This window comes from Bos indicus x Bos taurus, chromosome 15 (assembly GCF_003369695.1).
Source record: "Bos indicus x Bos taurus breed Angus x Brahman F1 hybrid chromosome 15, Bos_hybrid_MaternalHap_v2.0, whole genome shotgun sequence".
Lineage (NCBI taxonomy): Eukaryota > Metazoa > Chordata > Mammalia > Artiodactyla > Bovidae > Bos > Bos indicus x Bos taurus.
Window position 1 is genome coordinate 6100761 of NC_040090.1, and position 15806 is coordinate 6116566.

The following is a 15806-nucleotide window of genomic DNA, read 5'->3' on the forward strand; positions in this document are numbered from 1 at the left end:
GTCCACCTGCAGACCCCTGCCTCCCACCCTCTGGGAACACAGGCCACCACACTTTGGAGGCGCCCTCACCCCCCAGGCCCCACTTTATCGCCCTCCGTGTGTGTTCTGGGCTGGCTTTTGTTGTTCCTGCTGCTGTTTAGTCGCTCAGTCGTGGTCCAACTCTTTCGTGACCCCATGGACTGTAGCCCACCAGACTCCTCTGTCCATGGGGTTTCCCAGGCAAGAATACTGGAGTGGGTAGCCATTTCCTCCTCCAGGGGATCTTCCCGACCCAGGGACTGAACCCACATCTCCTGCATTGCAGGTGGATTCTTTACCACTGAGCCACCAGGGAAGCCCTTTGGGCTGACTTATGTGCCCCCAAGGTTTATATGCTAAAATCCTAACCTCCAGTGCCTCCCAATGCAACTGTATTTGGAGATAAGAGTCTCCAGAGGTAACTCAGGTCATGTGAGGTCATTAGCATGGGCTGTGATCCCCAGTGACTGGTGTCCTTGTAAGAAGAGGAGATTAGAACACATGGGGGCAAGATGGTCATCCACCAGCCAGAGTGGCCTCAGAGGAAACCAACCTACCGACACCTCAATCTCAGACGTCTAGCCTCCAGGACTGGGAGATGGTCCGTTTTTAATGTTTAAGCCCCTCAGCGTGCTGTACTTTGTTACAGCAGCCCCTAGCAAACCAAAACAATGTGGAAAAATCCCAAGGGAAACATGCTTTTGTTAAGGATCCCCCAGCTGAACAGAGGCCAGTAAACTGCTCGGTAAACCATATGATGTGGATGTAAAGTAAGGAGGCAGAAAGACAAGCAAACAGAGGCATGATGTGTTGACATTTTTTTATATTTGGTATTTATAAGTCTTTTTAAAAAAATTTTTTTCAGGCCATGTTTTTCCTTAAAAAACAAACCAAAGAGGGGGAAAAAAAGCAACCAACAGCAATACTCTGTACAAGTATAACAAACATTAGAAATATGCGTCATTCCAAAATAGTTACAAGAAAATTACAGGTTTAGAGTCCACATCAACACATCTTCTTCACAGGTGCCCCCGAGGGGATAAAAAGCTACAGTATATTGAATACTCGACTGCTACACAGAGTCTGCAAATTCAGAACTTGAACTTTGGAGGCAAATCAACATCAGTCACCAAGGCTTGTTTAGCTCAGCAAGTGCAATCAAGCATTTCAAAAGGAAACCAGGCTTTTTCACCCCCAGATGAAAAGCAATCGTGAATCAGCTGCATAGTCGGGCCCAAGCCCCAGGAGCCTCCGACTCTGCGATGCCCATGTCCAGTGGTCAAGTGTGCCCAAATCCAGCTGGTGGTTGTCACGTGGCCACAGGGAAGCAACCTGTATCTCATTTCACACCGCTGCCAACCATCACTAGATTTAACTTTGCAGACAAAAACGTCCTTGCTCTTGGAAGAAAGAGGCCGAAATCCCCCAAACCAGCTCAACCCACACTGGCTGGTGTACTTCTGCACTTGTCAAATGCTAAGCAGGGGCAATCACGCCCTCCCCATGACCCCACTGGACTCAGTTTTAGCTCGTTGCTCCTGGGACGAACCCTAACCCTAATCCCAGGAGTGACGGTTTGGGGCAGGAGCTCAAAAGCGCTCTCTCTCTCCTGTGACTAGCCCTCAGCCTGCCTGTCCTCTATATTTACACATTAATCTTCCCTTTTCAATCACTGTGCTATAAATACCCTCACCACCCACCCCCACCCCCCTCCCCTACCCCCTGGCCCCTCGCCAGGCCTCTTCAGGATGCAGAGAAGCATCATGAATGACCTTCGTGTGACCTGCCCATTTGGAAGCCAGACCTGGCCACCGCAAGCCTTCCTCCCGGGACTGGGGGTGACGTCTGAGTGAGGCTGACCAGGCTATGGCCCATTTCCCAAGCTCATCCCAGGCGGAAGGGAGGAGGGTTTCTGATCTTTGCATTTTTTACACCCATATGTTTCTAATTATTGTGGCTTTCATCTTTTAAAGGAATTTCTGGAGTCAAGTCCTTCCCCCTGACTTCCCCAGGACAGCAGCAGTGACGCACGCAGGGTGTACGCCTACGTGGGGCCTGACGGTACCTTGGCACCACCAGCATGGCTTCCTGGCAACTGGAGTGGGGAGGGGTGGGACCCCAGAACTGCCGCCTGGACCGGGACCCCTGAAGAAGTTAGGGAGCTCTCCAAGACAGGCGCGAGGGGCAGACCCGCGTGAAAGACTTGGAAGCCGTCACCCAAACCCAGCTTCACTCAGCAGCCCAGGATGGCAGGGCTTCCCTGATAAGGACCAAAGAGGACCCAGCCCAGCCCGCCCGCTCCTCGAAGCGCCCGACACGGAATGAAGTGCTTTCCGCCACAGAGAGAGCAAAGGACACAGCCAAAAGTGCAATTTCCACTTGGGAAGTAAGGTTCTCCCAAAACACAACACCATCATCACCTCTCCTCTCTTCCTTTCAGTACCTCAAAGGGAAAGGGAGACAAAAGACGTATGGCCCTCGACCCCGGCACTGACCCAGGGGTTCTCTGTACGCTGTGGTTCCCCCTCCGGAGCGCCCCATGAGTGCTCAAAGGCCCAGCGAGCCGGGGCGCAGGGCCAGGAGACGGGCTCCCACAGGCCCAGGGAGACCAGGGCGCTCAGAGAAGACCCCACTCCCATTTCCAACAGGACACATCGCCTACACTTACAGCAGGATTTATCCCTGTGGGAAACAGCCACAGGACTTGCGGGACTTGATCAATCCTTCATAAGACCTCGAACACTTCATTGCTTATTGGAGGAGAAACTTAATACATCTTCAGAATAGAACCTGAGCCACAATATAAAATAAAACAAAACAAAACAAAGAAACAAATCCTTTCGTGTTAATTAATGCCTTGAGAAGTTTACAGATTATGTACCAATAAAATAAATCCACATAGATTTGGAAACTCTCAGTGGATACACACCTGAAAGCCAAATAACAATAAACAAAAAATTAATCTACATTTTTTTTAAAAAATCAAAGTAATTACAGCAGCAGTATAGTGAAAAAGAGGTTTTAAAAATAATAATTACATCTTTGATACAAATTCAAACTTTGTACACCTCAATTTCAAGGAATGACTGTTCTAAGAGTTTAGTATATATATATACAGTAGATATGGATATGCGTCACTGCACGTACAGACCAAAGCCAGTAGACTTTAAGAAGGGATTCATCTGACACCGTTTTCACACGGAAGTGTTCACAGACTGCCACACTTTTAGAAACACACACACACACACATACACGGACACACAGAGACACATAAAATGCCAACCTGAGTAAAACGTTACTAAAAACCTAGAGCATCATGAATCACTAAGTCACATATTGCACCTTTAAATAATCCTTCTTACCAAACACAGAAATGAGAAAGAAAAAAAGATAAAACAGGGACAATAAAAGATTATTGTGTCACTGAAGGGTTGGTTCCTCTGCTCACCCGACTCCCACCCCCAAAATTTTCAAGATGATAATTTAGTTTCCACTCTTGCTCAACCAGTGGGCAGAAAGTGTGGTCATCAGAAATGTCTTTGGGGAAAAATAGGAGGGAAAAGGAATGAAAGAACAGAGCACAAAACAGGAGATGGGGAAGTGTGGGGTGGAGGCGAGATCTTCTCTAATCAAATGAGAATAGGAATGTTACTGAGAAGTCTGAACCTCCAATACTAAACTACTGTTTAAATATTCCACATAGTCCAATTATGAGATTCAGTACAAAAATAGAGATATCTACTGAGTTTTGCCTGTGGAAGCATAATTCAGAAAAGGCACATGTTCAAATAGAAAACACAGGTGGAAGAGGTACCACATACCCCTCCCTACGTGATAATCATCCACAATTATGTATTTTCCATCAGCTAGATTCCAAGATACAGTAGGTAAAAATAGACCTCTGATACTTAAAATATATTCAACCCAACACAATCCTGGCTTTAGCGTGTGAATCATATAAAATAGTCTTTTTAAAAAAGAATGTCTTGTAAAAGGAAAAAAAAAAAATCATAGCTCACTTTTCCTGGTATTCTGTAATTCTCAAGAGAAAAAAAAAAAAAGTGAACTCATCCCATTGGTAATCAGGAATGTAGTTGATTTGCTCGCCAGCCATCCACAGCCCCTGATAGCCCCAGCCTCTCATTTCTCATGCTTTACACATGCAGCTTCACACTCTCAAATTAGTTCTAACAAAACAGAACAAAGAATTAGGATATGAGACATATAAAAACATGTCAACATCGGGGCATTTTCCTTTGCTGTGGGTGTGATGGTCTGGTTAACTCCAGAAAGGTTTTCCTTTGGAATTAGGCAATGTAACCGTTTGTCTTTCCAAACGTGGTTATGGGTGAAAGGTTCTCATAGATTGTCATTGCAGTTGTGTTCTGGTAGATAAGATCCACCTTTGAGTCCTTCTGGGATCTGATAATATCCAAAACACACTGATTGAGGAAAACATACTGGTCCTGTTAGAAAAAGAAAGAAGAAAAAAAAAAGAGAAGCACCAAAGATTAGCACCCAAGGTTTTCTCAGATTTCCACCCTCCAACCCCACTCACCACGAGCGAACACTCCAAGTTCACATGGTCAAGGAGCAATTACATAATGGGGAACTCTGAAAGTAGAGGTAGCAAGGTTCTCGTCACTAACGAGTATCAACCAGAGGGGTGCACCCCACACACAGCTCGGCTCCTCCAGAAGTACCAGAATCTTAAGGAAGGGCAAAGAGAATACGTGGAGGAGCTAAGGCACGTGCATATTCAATCAGCAAAATGCCCAGCAGTTTTCTTGGCTACGGAGGATGTGAATGAAGAATAAGGAGTAAGCTGTGATTCTCAGCGAAAGGGGTGAAATAAAGGTGGCTGGTCAGGGCTGAGCTTGGGGCTCCTATCCTTCAGTGGGGGGTGTGTAGAGATTGGGGTTATGATCAGGATTCCCACCCTTCAGACAAGCACATCAAAATCTGCAGGTAGCCATTAAAAAGAAGAAGAGGTGTTTGCTGAAAGACATCTACAAACTTTAAGAGGGGAAAAAAATCATAGGACAGCAATTATATATAAAATAGTTTCCAATTTTTCAAACATGCTCTAGGAAGGAACATCTGCAATATCCTAAAACATAAATGAACTTGAGGACATTATACTAAATGAAACAACCAAGTCACTAAAAGGCAAAAAAAAAAAAAAAGCTAATTATAAATTCTTCTCAAAAAAATAAAATACGCTCCATGTCTGTACACGTTTTTGTTTTTTTTTTTTTTTAACAGAAGTACATAAAGAAGCCTATAAAGATATATTGTTGCTGTTGCTCAGTTGCTAAGTAATGCTGACACTTTGCACCCCCATGGACTGCACACCCCAGGCTTCTCTCTCCTTCACCATCTCCCAGAGCTTGCTCAAACTCATGTCCATTGAGTCAGTGACACCATCCAACCATCTCATCCTCTGTCGTCCCCTTCTCCTCCCGCCTTCAATCTTCCCCAGCATCAGGGTCTTTTCCAGTGAGTCAGCTCTTCACGTCAGCTGGCCGAAGGACTGCAGCTCTGCAGACTGTAAACACTAACTACCTCTAGGGCATGGAATTGGAAAAGAAAAGGCAAAAGAGGAAAAATGTCCTCTGTATAATCCTGCACTAAGGTTTTTGATATGAACAAATTTATGCAATTTTCAAAATATTTTAAAAAGGGACGAGAACATCTGTAAGCAGGCGTAAGATTTCTGTGTTACCCAAAATCTAAAAGATGAAGAACTATGACTCCATATAATTAGAGCAGAAAAAAGAATATCTCTCTACCAACCAACACAGGAGGCGACTCCACTCTTCCCACCCCAGCCACCTGCTCACCCCAAAGCACCCAGGCCTCTAGAACATTGTCTGCTGGACTCAGAAACACAGCATCTCTTCACAGAGTCCTAAACTAGTTCAGGGTGACGGCCTGACACTAGATTAATATTCCGCTCTATCCTGGTCAGGATGCCTTCACCCTGACAGCTTTGAGGAGGGCTATTTCCCAGTTCCCTTGTTGAGAACACGCCTTGAGCATGCTGTTTATCTGGAACATTTCAGGGAATACATAGAGCTGGTTCACATTATCATACACCAGAAACTTACACTGTAAAGCAATTATACTCCAATTTAAATAAATAAATAAAATTAACAACAACAAAAAAACACACACAGACAGGAAGGGAGAACTGTCACACACAGACGCTGGCCTCACCTCTGTCTGCACCATTAAAGGCCTGTGCATGCGAAGGTCGTACACGATGCCGTACACGTCCACAGTGTTCTCGTTCTCTATCTGATAGATAAGACGGTCGATGGCCACAAAGGTGCCCGTCCTTCCCACCCCGGCACTGAAAAACAGGGGAAAGGAGCACATCAGCACGGGTTGAGTGTGCTAAGTCACTCCAGTCATGTCCGACTCTGTGATCCCAGGGACTGTAGTCCACCAGGCTCCTCTGTCCATGGGATTCTCCAGACAAGAGTACTGGAGTGGCTTGCCATGCCCTCCTCCAGGGAATCTTCCTGACCCAGGGATCGAACCTGAGTCTCCTATATCTCCTGCGTTGGAAGGCAGGTTCTTAACCACTAGCACCACCTAGCATGGGTCCCCTCTACTATAAAAGTCCCACTTCCCTATTTGTACATATATCCTGCTCTCCCCAGCTACCAGGCTTTGAGGGTCAAGGCCAGGACCATTAACCATTGGCTTAATTAAAACCTCAGCAAGTCAGACTGTACTAGCTTGGAACTGGGACCCAAGTCCTAAAGTTACTTTCAAATCAGATGCCACAAATAAAACACCTTGTTAGAGGTCTTTAATCTCAGTCCCATCGAAGTTGCCACTGTGTCTAGGATGGCACGTTTCATCCATTTCAATCTGTTACTCTCAAAGGGTAACAAAGTCCCTCCTGTCTTCCGTCCCAAAATCAATTCCTTTAGCTCCAAAGCTAATCGATTGTTGTTCTGCAGGAGGAGGTGGCAAAGTTTTCTCTTAAGGACCAGAAAGTAAAACATCATCAGCTTTGCAGACTCATCCTGCCATGGCAGCGTGGAAGTAACCACAGACACTATACAACCAAAGGGACACAGCTGTGTTCCAATAAAACTTTATTGATGAAAACAGGCAGCCAAATAGATTGTGGTGATGGCTTCATGGAGGTATACTCATCTCCAAACTTATCAGGTTGTATACATTCATGTACAGACAGTTTTTGTATGTGGAAAACATATTTTTAAGTAAATAAAATGAACTAGAATTATGTATCTCAACACTGTTAAACAGCAAACCAAAATGCTAAAGAAAACAGGCTGCAGAATGACTTATACATTATAAAATCTAGTAAAGGTTTAAAGCTATATAAAACAATAGAGTTACCTACACATGCAATAAAATATAAAAGCATGCAAGCGAATAATACAGATCAACTTTAGGACCAAATGTGTAAGAAAGAGAATGGGATAGGAGGCTAGTAAGTAGAGATTTTAATTATACCTGTAATGTATTATTAACAAAAAGAAACATATATGGTGTCATGCTGAGCTTTGTTAAATTATTTTCCGCATTTTTGTAAGGTTGAAATATCTCAAAGGGAAATATTATAAATAAGAAATAAAATAGGTTATGATGTTTTTTAAAATACAGTTAGCTAACCAAACCTGACCCATCGGCTATCGTTTGCCAATCCCTGTTCTAAAGTCTCAAGGTTTAGGGAATAAATCCATTGTCCCATATCCAAACCTTCTTGAATTTATAAATACCTACTGCATCCCCTCTCGGACTTTTTTCTTTTTTCAAAAATGTCCATATTGATGATTACATTTGAAATCTGTCACATATGCATACCTGCAATGCACCAGTATTGGCGACTCAGGAGGACTCTGCTTCATGTAGTCACGAACAAGGTAGCGGAAGTTGATGAGTAGATCAGTGGTGTCAGGAACACCATGGTCAGGCCAGGAGGTGAAATGGAACTGACGCAGAGGGTGACTCTCACTTGTCGGAGTCTAAAAACCAAGAAACAAGGTTAGAGCCAGAGAGAAAGGCAAGCTAGATCAAGCCATACCTGAAGGCTGACTGCATGGTACAGCTGAAAAGCAGCTCAGACATGGTTATGACTACAAATTAGAATTATATGCTGGTAAAATAGCTAATAAAGTGCTTGCGCAGACTGCAAATCCATATAACATGCCAAGCAGGAGGGTTTACTGTCTCCCTTTTAAGAAGGGGAAACAAACTTTCCAAGTTGTGAAGTGACAGTCTCAACACTCAGCTCAGAGGCAGAAATCTCGTATCCTTCAGTTTTGAGTTCAGAATCTTCCCTTTTTATCACAGGCCCCTGCCAATAGTGCACTCACATTCTTATACCTACACCTCCTCAGAGCTTCATAAACCCCCATCCCTGAACCCAAGGGGGAATGTCACCAGCCAGAAATAAATTTATGCAAGTATAACTATGATAACCAGTGCCTTCAGGGCAAGAACTGTCTCATAATTCACATGTCTTCCAAAGAATTTTGGCTTCCCTGATAGCTCAGTTGGTAAAGAATCTGCCTGCAATGCAGGAGACCCTGGTTCAAATCCTGAGTCAGGAAGATCCACTGGAGAAGGGATAGGCTACCCACTCTAGTATTCTTAGGCTTCCCCTGTGGCTCAGATGGTAAAGAATCCACTTGCAATGTGGGAGACCTGGATTCAATCCCTGGGTTGGGAAGATCCTCTGGAGAAGGGAAAGGCTACCCACTCCAGTATTCTGGCTTGGAGAATTCCATGGACTGTATAGTCCATGGGGTTGCCAAGACTTGGACATGACTGAGCAACTTTGACTTTCTAAAGAATTTAATAAAGTGATAAGCAATCAGCAAGCACCGAGAAACTATTTAGAACTGTAGGAGTTTGAGAAAGGACTCCCTCCAAAAAAAAAAAAAAAAAACATCTATTTCAACTTCAGACAGACAATAGAAAGTGAAGGTCATTATAACAGAGTTAGTTACGACACAGACTGCCTTCCTACAGTGGACCAAAGCACATACCTTTAATTATCAGAACTCTGCCCTGGCTGAACCATGCCCATCCCTGAGTCAACTACACTCGCTATGCCTACACCTGGGGACTGACCTCATCTGTGTGTACTACACCTGGATGGCAGGTGTTTGCTCAGTGACAGCTACCCTTTGAAGCATATTTATTTTCTTTTTTAATGGATATATATCAGGGACTCCCTGGTGGTTCAGTGGCTAAGACTCCGTGCTTCCAATGCAGTGGGCCTGGGTTTCGACCCCTGGTCAGGGAACTAGATCCCACATTCCGCAACTCAGACCCAGTGCAGCTGCATAAATAAATAAATGTTTAAAAAAAGAAGAATGCTTCTCCTAGATTTCAGATTAATTCTCTAGGACAGATTCTCAAGCTTGAAACCAGATCAAAGGGGAACAGATATTTTTATGCCTTTGATATAAACTATAGAGGGCTATGGAGAAGGCAGCGGCACCCTACTCCAGTACTCTTGCCTGGAAAATCCCATGGATGGAGGAGCCTGGTGGGCTACAGTCTGTGGGGTCACTAAGAGTCGGACACGACTGAGCGACTTCACTTTCACTTTTATGCATTGGAGAAGGAAATGGCAGCCCACTCCAGTGTTCTTGCCTGAAGAATCCCAGGGATGGCAGAGCCTAGTGGGTTGCCGTCTATGGGGTCACACAGAGTCGGACACGACTGAAGTGACTTAGTAGTAGTAGTAAAGAGGGCTATACCGATTTACACAGCCATCAAAAGATATCAGAGTCACCCATGACAGTGATTCAATTTTTAAATACCGTTTAAAAATAAAAAGGACACATACTGACTTCTTAGAATGCCTACACAATTTAGTTGCATTTATTTTCATAACTTTTGAGAGGAAAGGAGGCCATATGGATATGTCCTGGACTCCTATTAACATAACTGTCATCATAAACTATTTCAACAGCAAACGGACACTCCTGATGTCAAATTTCCAACCAAACAATTCAAAAGGGCCTTGACCTGTAAGAAAAACTCTATAAGCAGATCACCTGGAAGGGAAAGTAAAGAAGTTAAAGATGTTCTAGTTTCATTTTTTTTTACAAGTGGTTGACCAGATTTCCCAGCACCACTTGTTAAAGAGATTGTCTTTAATCCATTGTATATTCTTGCCTCCTTTGTCAAAGATAAGGTGTCCATATGTGCGTGGATTTATCTCTGGGCTTTCTATTTTGTTCCATTGATCTATATTTCTGTCTTTGTGCCAGTACCATACTGTCTTGATAACTGTGGCTTTGAAATAGAGCCTGAAGTCAGGTAGGTTGATTCCTCCAGTTCCATTCTTCTTTCTCAAGACCGCTTTGGCTATTCGAGGTTTTTTGTATTTCCATACAAATTGTGAAATTATTTGTTCTAGCTCTGTGAAGAATACTGTTGGTAGCTTAATAGGGATTGCACTGAATCTATAAATTGCTTGGGGTAGTATACTCATTTTCACTATATTGATTCTTCCAATCCATGAACATGGTATATTTCTCTATCTATTAATGTCCTCTTTGATTTCTTTCACCAGTGTTTTATAGTTTTCTATATATAGGTCTTTAGTTTCTTTAGGTAGATATATTCCTAAGTATTTTATTCTTTCCGTTGCAATGGTGAATGGAATTGTTTCCTTAATTTCTCTTTCAGTTTTCTCATTATTAGTGTATAGGAATGCAAGGGATTTCTGTGTGTTGATTTTATATCCTGCAACTTTACTATAGTCATTGATTATTTCTAGTAATTTTCTGGTGGAGTCTTTAGGGTTTTCTATGTAGAGGATCATGTCATCTGCAAATAGTGAGAGTTTTACTTCTTCTTTTCCAATTTGGATTCCTTTTATTTCTTTTTCTGCTGATTGCTATGGCCAAAACTTCCAAAACTATGTTGAATAGTAATGGTGAAAGTGGGCACCCTTGTCTTGTTCCTGACTTTAGAGGAAAGGCTTTCAATGTTTCACCATTGAGGATAATGTTTGCTGTGGGTTTGTCATATATAGCTTTTATTATATTGAGGTATGTTCCTTCTATTCCTGCTTTCTGGAGAGTTTATCATAAATGGATGTTGAATTTTGTCAAAGGCTTTCTCTGCATCTATTGAGATAATCATATGGTTTTTATTTTTCAATTTGTTAATGTGGTGTATTACATTGATTGATTTGCGGACATTGAAGAATCCTTGCATCCCTGGGATAAAGCCCACTTGGTCATGGTGTATGATCTAACACCATACACAAAAATAAACTCAAAATGGATTAAAGATCTAAACGTAAGACCAGAAACTATAAAATTCCTAGAGGAGAACATAGGCAAAACACTCTCTGACATACATCACAGCAGGATCCTCTATGACCCACCTCCCAGAATATCGGAAATAAAAGCAAAAATAAACAAATGGGACCTAATTAACCTTAAAAGCTTCTGCACATCAAAGGAAACTATTAGCAAGGTGAAAAGACAGCCTTCAGAATGGGAGAAAATAATAGCAAATGAAGCAACCGACAAACAACTAATCTCAAAAATATACAAGCAACTCCTACAGCTCAACTCCAGAAAAATAAACGACCCAATCAAAAAATGGGCCAAAGAACTAAATAGACATTTCTCCAAAGAAGACATACAGATGGCTAACAAACACATGAAAAGATGCTCAACATCACTCATTATCAGAGAAATGCAAATCAAAACCACTATGAGGTACCATTTCACACCAGTCAGAATGGCTGCGATCCAAAAGTCTACAAGTAATAAATGGTGGAGAGGGTGTGGAGAAAAGGGAACCCCCTTACACTGTTGGTGGGAATGCAAACTAGTACAGCCACTATGGAGAACAGTGTGGAGATTCCTTAAAAAACTGGAAATAGAACTGCCTTATGATCCAGCAATCCCACTGCTGGGCATACACACTGAGGAAACCAGAAGGGAAAGAGACACGTGTACCCCAATGTTCATCGCAGCACTGTTTATAACAGCCAGGACATGGAAGCAACCTAGATGTCCATCAGCAGATGAATGGATAAGAAAGCTATGGTACATATACACAATGGAGTATTACTCAGCCATTAAAAAGAATACATTTGAATCAGTTCTAATGAGGTGGATGAAACTGGAGCCTATTATACAGAGTGAAGTAAGCCAGAAGGAAAAACACCAATATATTATACTAATGCATATATATGGAATTTAGAAAGATGGTACCAATAAGCCGGTGTACGAGACAGCAAAAGAGACACTGATGTATAGAACAGTCTTATGGACTCTGTGGGAGAGGGAGAGGGTGGGAAGATTTGGGAGAACAACATTAAAACATGTAAAATATCATGTAAGAAACGATTTGCCAGTCCAGGTTCGATGCACGATACTGGATGCTTGGGGCTGGTGCACTGGGACGACCCAGAGGGATGGTATGGGGAGGGAGGAGGGAGGAGGGTTCAGGATGGGGAACACATGTATACCTGTGGTGGATTCATTTTGATATTTGGCAAAACTAATACAATCATGTAAAGTTTAAAAATAAAATAAAATTTAAAAATAAAAAAAATTAAACTAAATTAAAAAAAAAAAGAAAACCTTAGGCTGAGTGAAGTAAGGCTGACACAAAAGGACAAGTATTGTAGATTCCACTTATAAGAGGTACCTAGAATAGACAAATTCATAGTAACAGAGAGTAGAGTAGCAGTCACCAGAGGAGAGGAAGAAATGGGGAATTAGTGGTTAACGGGTACAGAACCTCAGTTTGGGGTGATGCAGATGTTCTGGAAATGGATAGTAGAGATGGTTGCACAAAATTGTGAATTACTTAATGTCACTGAATTGTACATTTAAAATGATTGAAACAGTAAATTTTATGTGATGTATATTTTAATGCAATAAAAAGCATATGCTAAAAAGAAAAAGAAGTTAAAGATGCTGAGCCATGCTCCTAAGATTCATTTATGAATAACTTATGAAACTCTCAAGCAAGCAAAGCCAACAGGTTGCATTAGGGTATATGCAGATACAGATTGTTACATTCTATAAAGAAGAAAGAGAAAATATTTTCCTGATGCATACAAAAAAAATGATTTACATCAATATCAACCTAAAAGTGTCACCCCAAAAGTAATGGATACTAATTTTATATGAGATCTATGCGTCTTGACTCCTTACTTACATTTTTCACTGTGAAGTCTCTGATGGTCCATTCTGGAAGAACAATTTCGGACGTCATTGCCACAGTTATGTCCCCGTAGTCCTGAGCCTGCTTGGAGGGCCAGTACTCCTCACATTTGGTCTAGAATGAAATGCAAACACTCAGATCACACTGTCTGCCATCACTGAAACCTCACAGGAGATGAGATCTTAAAACTGAGCATCAGAGTCTGAATCCAGGCCTTACGTGGGTTCTGTCTGACCCTTGGAATTTTGTATTTTAATTTTCAATTCCTACTAACTTTATAAATTTGGGAGTCTTCCCATAAAAATCTAGATTTCTGGTTTCTCTTGAGAAATCAGAAGACCTATCCAACACTGAGCCCCCATTTCTGCACAGAAACTGACTTACAGCTGGGCAGCCACTGTTCCTTCACAGGGGACCCTGTGCCCACCTGGCTCCCCAGCCCTACAGCAGCCCTTCCACCAACTGTTCACTGAACTAAACTCCACGTGCAGAAGAAATGAGAGCTTTTCTCAAGACTTTTAGATACACACTAACTCCAACACAACTATGGACACCAAAAAAAAAAAAGAAAATCAGATTAAATCATTTTGGGGTCTTTGATTTTGACAGCCAGTGGGCAGATGTGAACAGAAATAAAAATCAAGAGACAACCGCTCTCTGAAAGTTATCTGAATCCCTACTTGGTAACTGACTTTTTTAAAAATGAGAGGTTTGTTTTGCTTTAAAAACAGATGCCTGCTTCTCAACTCCAGAGATGCTAACTCTGGCCCAGAGATCTGTATTTATTAAACGATCCCAGCTTCTGCTTTTTAAAAAATCTTAATTTGTAGAAAACCAGAAACACCTCATAGGCTTCCCTGCTGGCTCAGACGGTAAAGAATATGCCTGCAATGCAGGAGACCTGGGTTCGATCTCTGGGTCGGAAAGATCCCCTGGAGGAGGGCATGGCAACTCACTCCAGTATTCTTGCCTGGAGAATCCCCACAGAGGAGCCTGGGGGGCTGCAGTCCATGGGGTCACAAAGAGTCGGACATGACTGAGCAACTAAGCATAGCATAGCACATAAACACCTCATGCTCAAATAAGAGACGGACTTAAATGGTACTTGATGTTAGCACTTGGTGAAAGCTGGGAAGAAGGTAACACTAAACTATGCCATTTCATTTTCTGCATGAAAGAGTAAGGTTAACCTCTGACATTTTTTTAGTTAATTCATGTAAAAAGTTATATTGATTTTGATGTAATTTTTCTCTTTGTTGAAACCAATTGAAAACCAATTATTTAAGTTGTTCATGATGTTAGTAACTTTGCCACATGATACACTAAATAAATTTTATTGGTTGATGCCAAAAAAAATCCCGGCTTCTGGACCACTGCTCCAAGAAAGAACACAGGACTGAGGCATACACTGGCATGGAGTTTTTGCCTAAGTTAGTCTCTTACCAGCTGGATTTACGTTGCTAACTTGTGGGCAAGTTCTTAAACTCTAAGCTTCAGTTTCCCCATCTATAAAATAGTAACATCTCCCAGGGTTGTTAGAGGAAAAAATAACATATATGGAGAATCTGGTACAGGTAATCAGTCAATTCTAAAGGAAATCAACCCTGACTATTCATTGAAAGGACTGATGCTGAAGCTCCAAAACTTTGGCCACCTGATGTGAAGAGCGAACTCACTGGGCAAGACCCTGACACTGGGAAAGATTGAGGACAGGAAGAGAAGTGGGTGACAGAGGATGAGACAGTTGGATGGTATCATCAACTCATTCAGCTGGTAAAGAATTCGCCTGCAATGCAGGAGACCCCAGTTCAACTCCTGGGTTGGGAAGATCCCCTGGAAAAGGGATAGGCTACCCACTCCAGCATTCTGGGCTGGAGAATTCCATGGACAGAGGAGCCTGGTGGGCTACAGTCCATGGGGTCGCTAAAGAGTTGGACACGACTGAGCAACTTTCACTTTCACACTTTTCACACACCGACTCAATGGACATGAGTTTGAGCAAACTCTGGGAAATAGGGAAGGACAGGGGAAACCAGGCATGCTGCAGTTCATGGGGTCGCAAAGACTCAGGCACAACCTGGCATCTGAACAACAACAACACAGGCTCCTCTCTCCTCTCACTTAGTCATTAACATCCACTTCCCTCCCGATGTAAGATGAACGAGGGCCCTCGAGCTGAAACTACTGAGCCCATGAGCCACAACGAAGACCCAGCACAGCCAAAAATTAATTAGTTTTTTCTTTAAAAATGAACAAGAGCCCATTTAAATTTGTCTTGCTCTCCATTAACTATGTTGTTTTCATTTATCTAACGGATATTTAGGAGAACATTCCATGTGTGAAGCCTTGGGTTCAACAACACCATAAAGTTTATCTGCACACAATAAGCAGTAGCCTTTTGTTTGCATAATGACCTGCTCTAATGTCAGAAGCAGGTACAAAACCCAACCTTCTGCGTCACAAATAAAGCGAAGACAGGAACCATCCCTGATTGCTCTTTGTTACCTCTGCCTCCTCCATCCCCGGCCCCCAGCACACGGCCTTACACACACTGCTGCTGCTGCCGCTAAGTCACTTCAGTCATGTCC

The 15806-nt window shown here is 42.6% G+C and overlaps 1 protein-coding gene across 1 annotated transcript in view; it reads right to left on the reverse strand.

Annotated features, from left to right (window-relative positions):
* Positions 1 to 940: 940 nt before the first annotated feature.
* Positions 941 to 15806, reverse strand: part of PTPRJ (protein tyrosine phosphatase, receptor type J) — a 56265-nt gene continuing 41399 nt past the window's right edge. Inside the window, exons 21-24 of the mRNA XM_027562353.1 lie at positions 13213 to 13332; positions 7867 to 8027; positions 6238 to 6373; positions 941 to 4484 (exon numbers count right to left, since the gene is read on the reverse strand). Coding sequence (XP_027418154.1) covers positions 4326 to 4484; positions 6238 to 6373; positions 7867 to 8027; positions 13213 to 13332 — 576 coding nt within the window. The 3' untranslated portion in view covers positions 941 to 4325. The remainder of the gene's footprint in view (positions 4485 to 6237; positions 6374 to 7866; positions 8028 to 13212; positions 13333 to 15806) is intronic.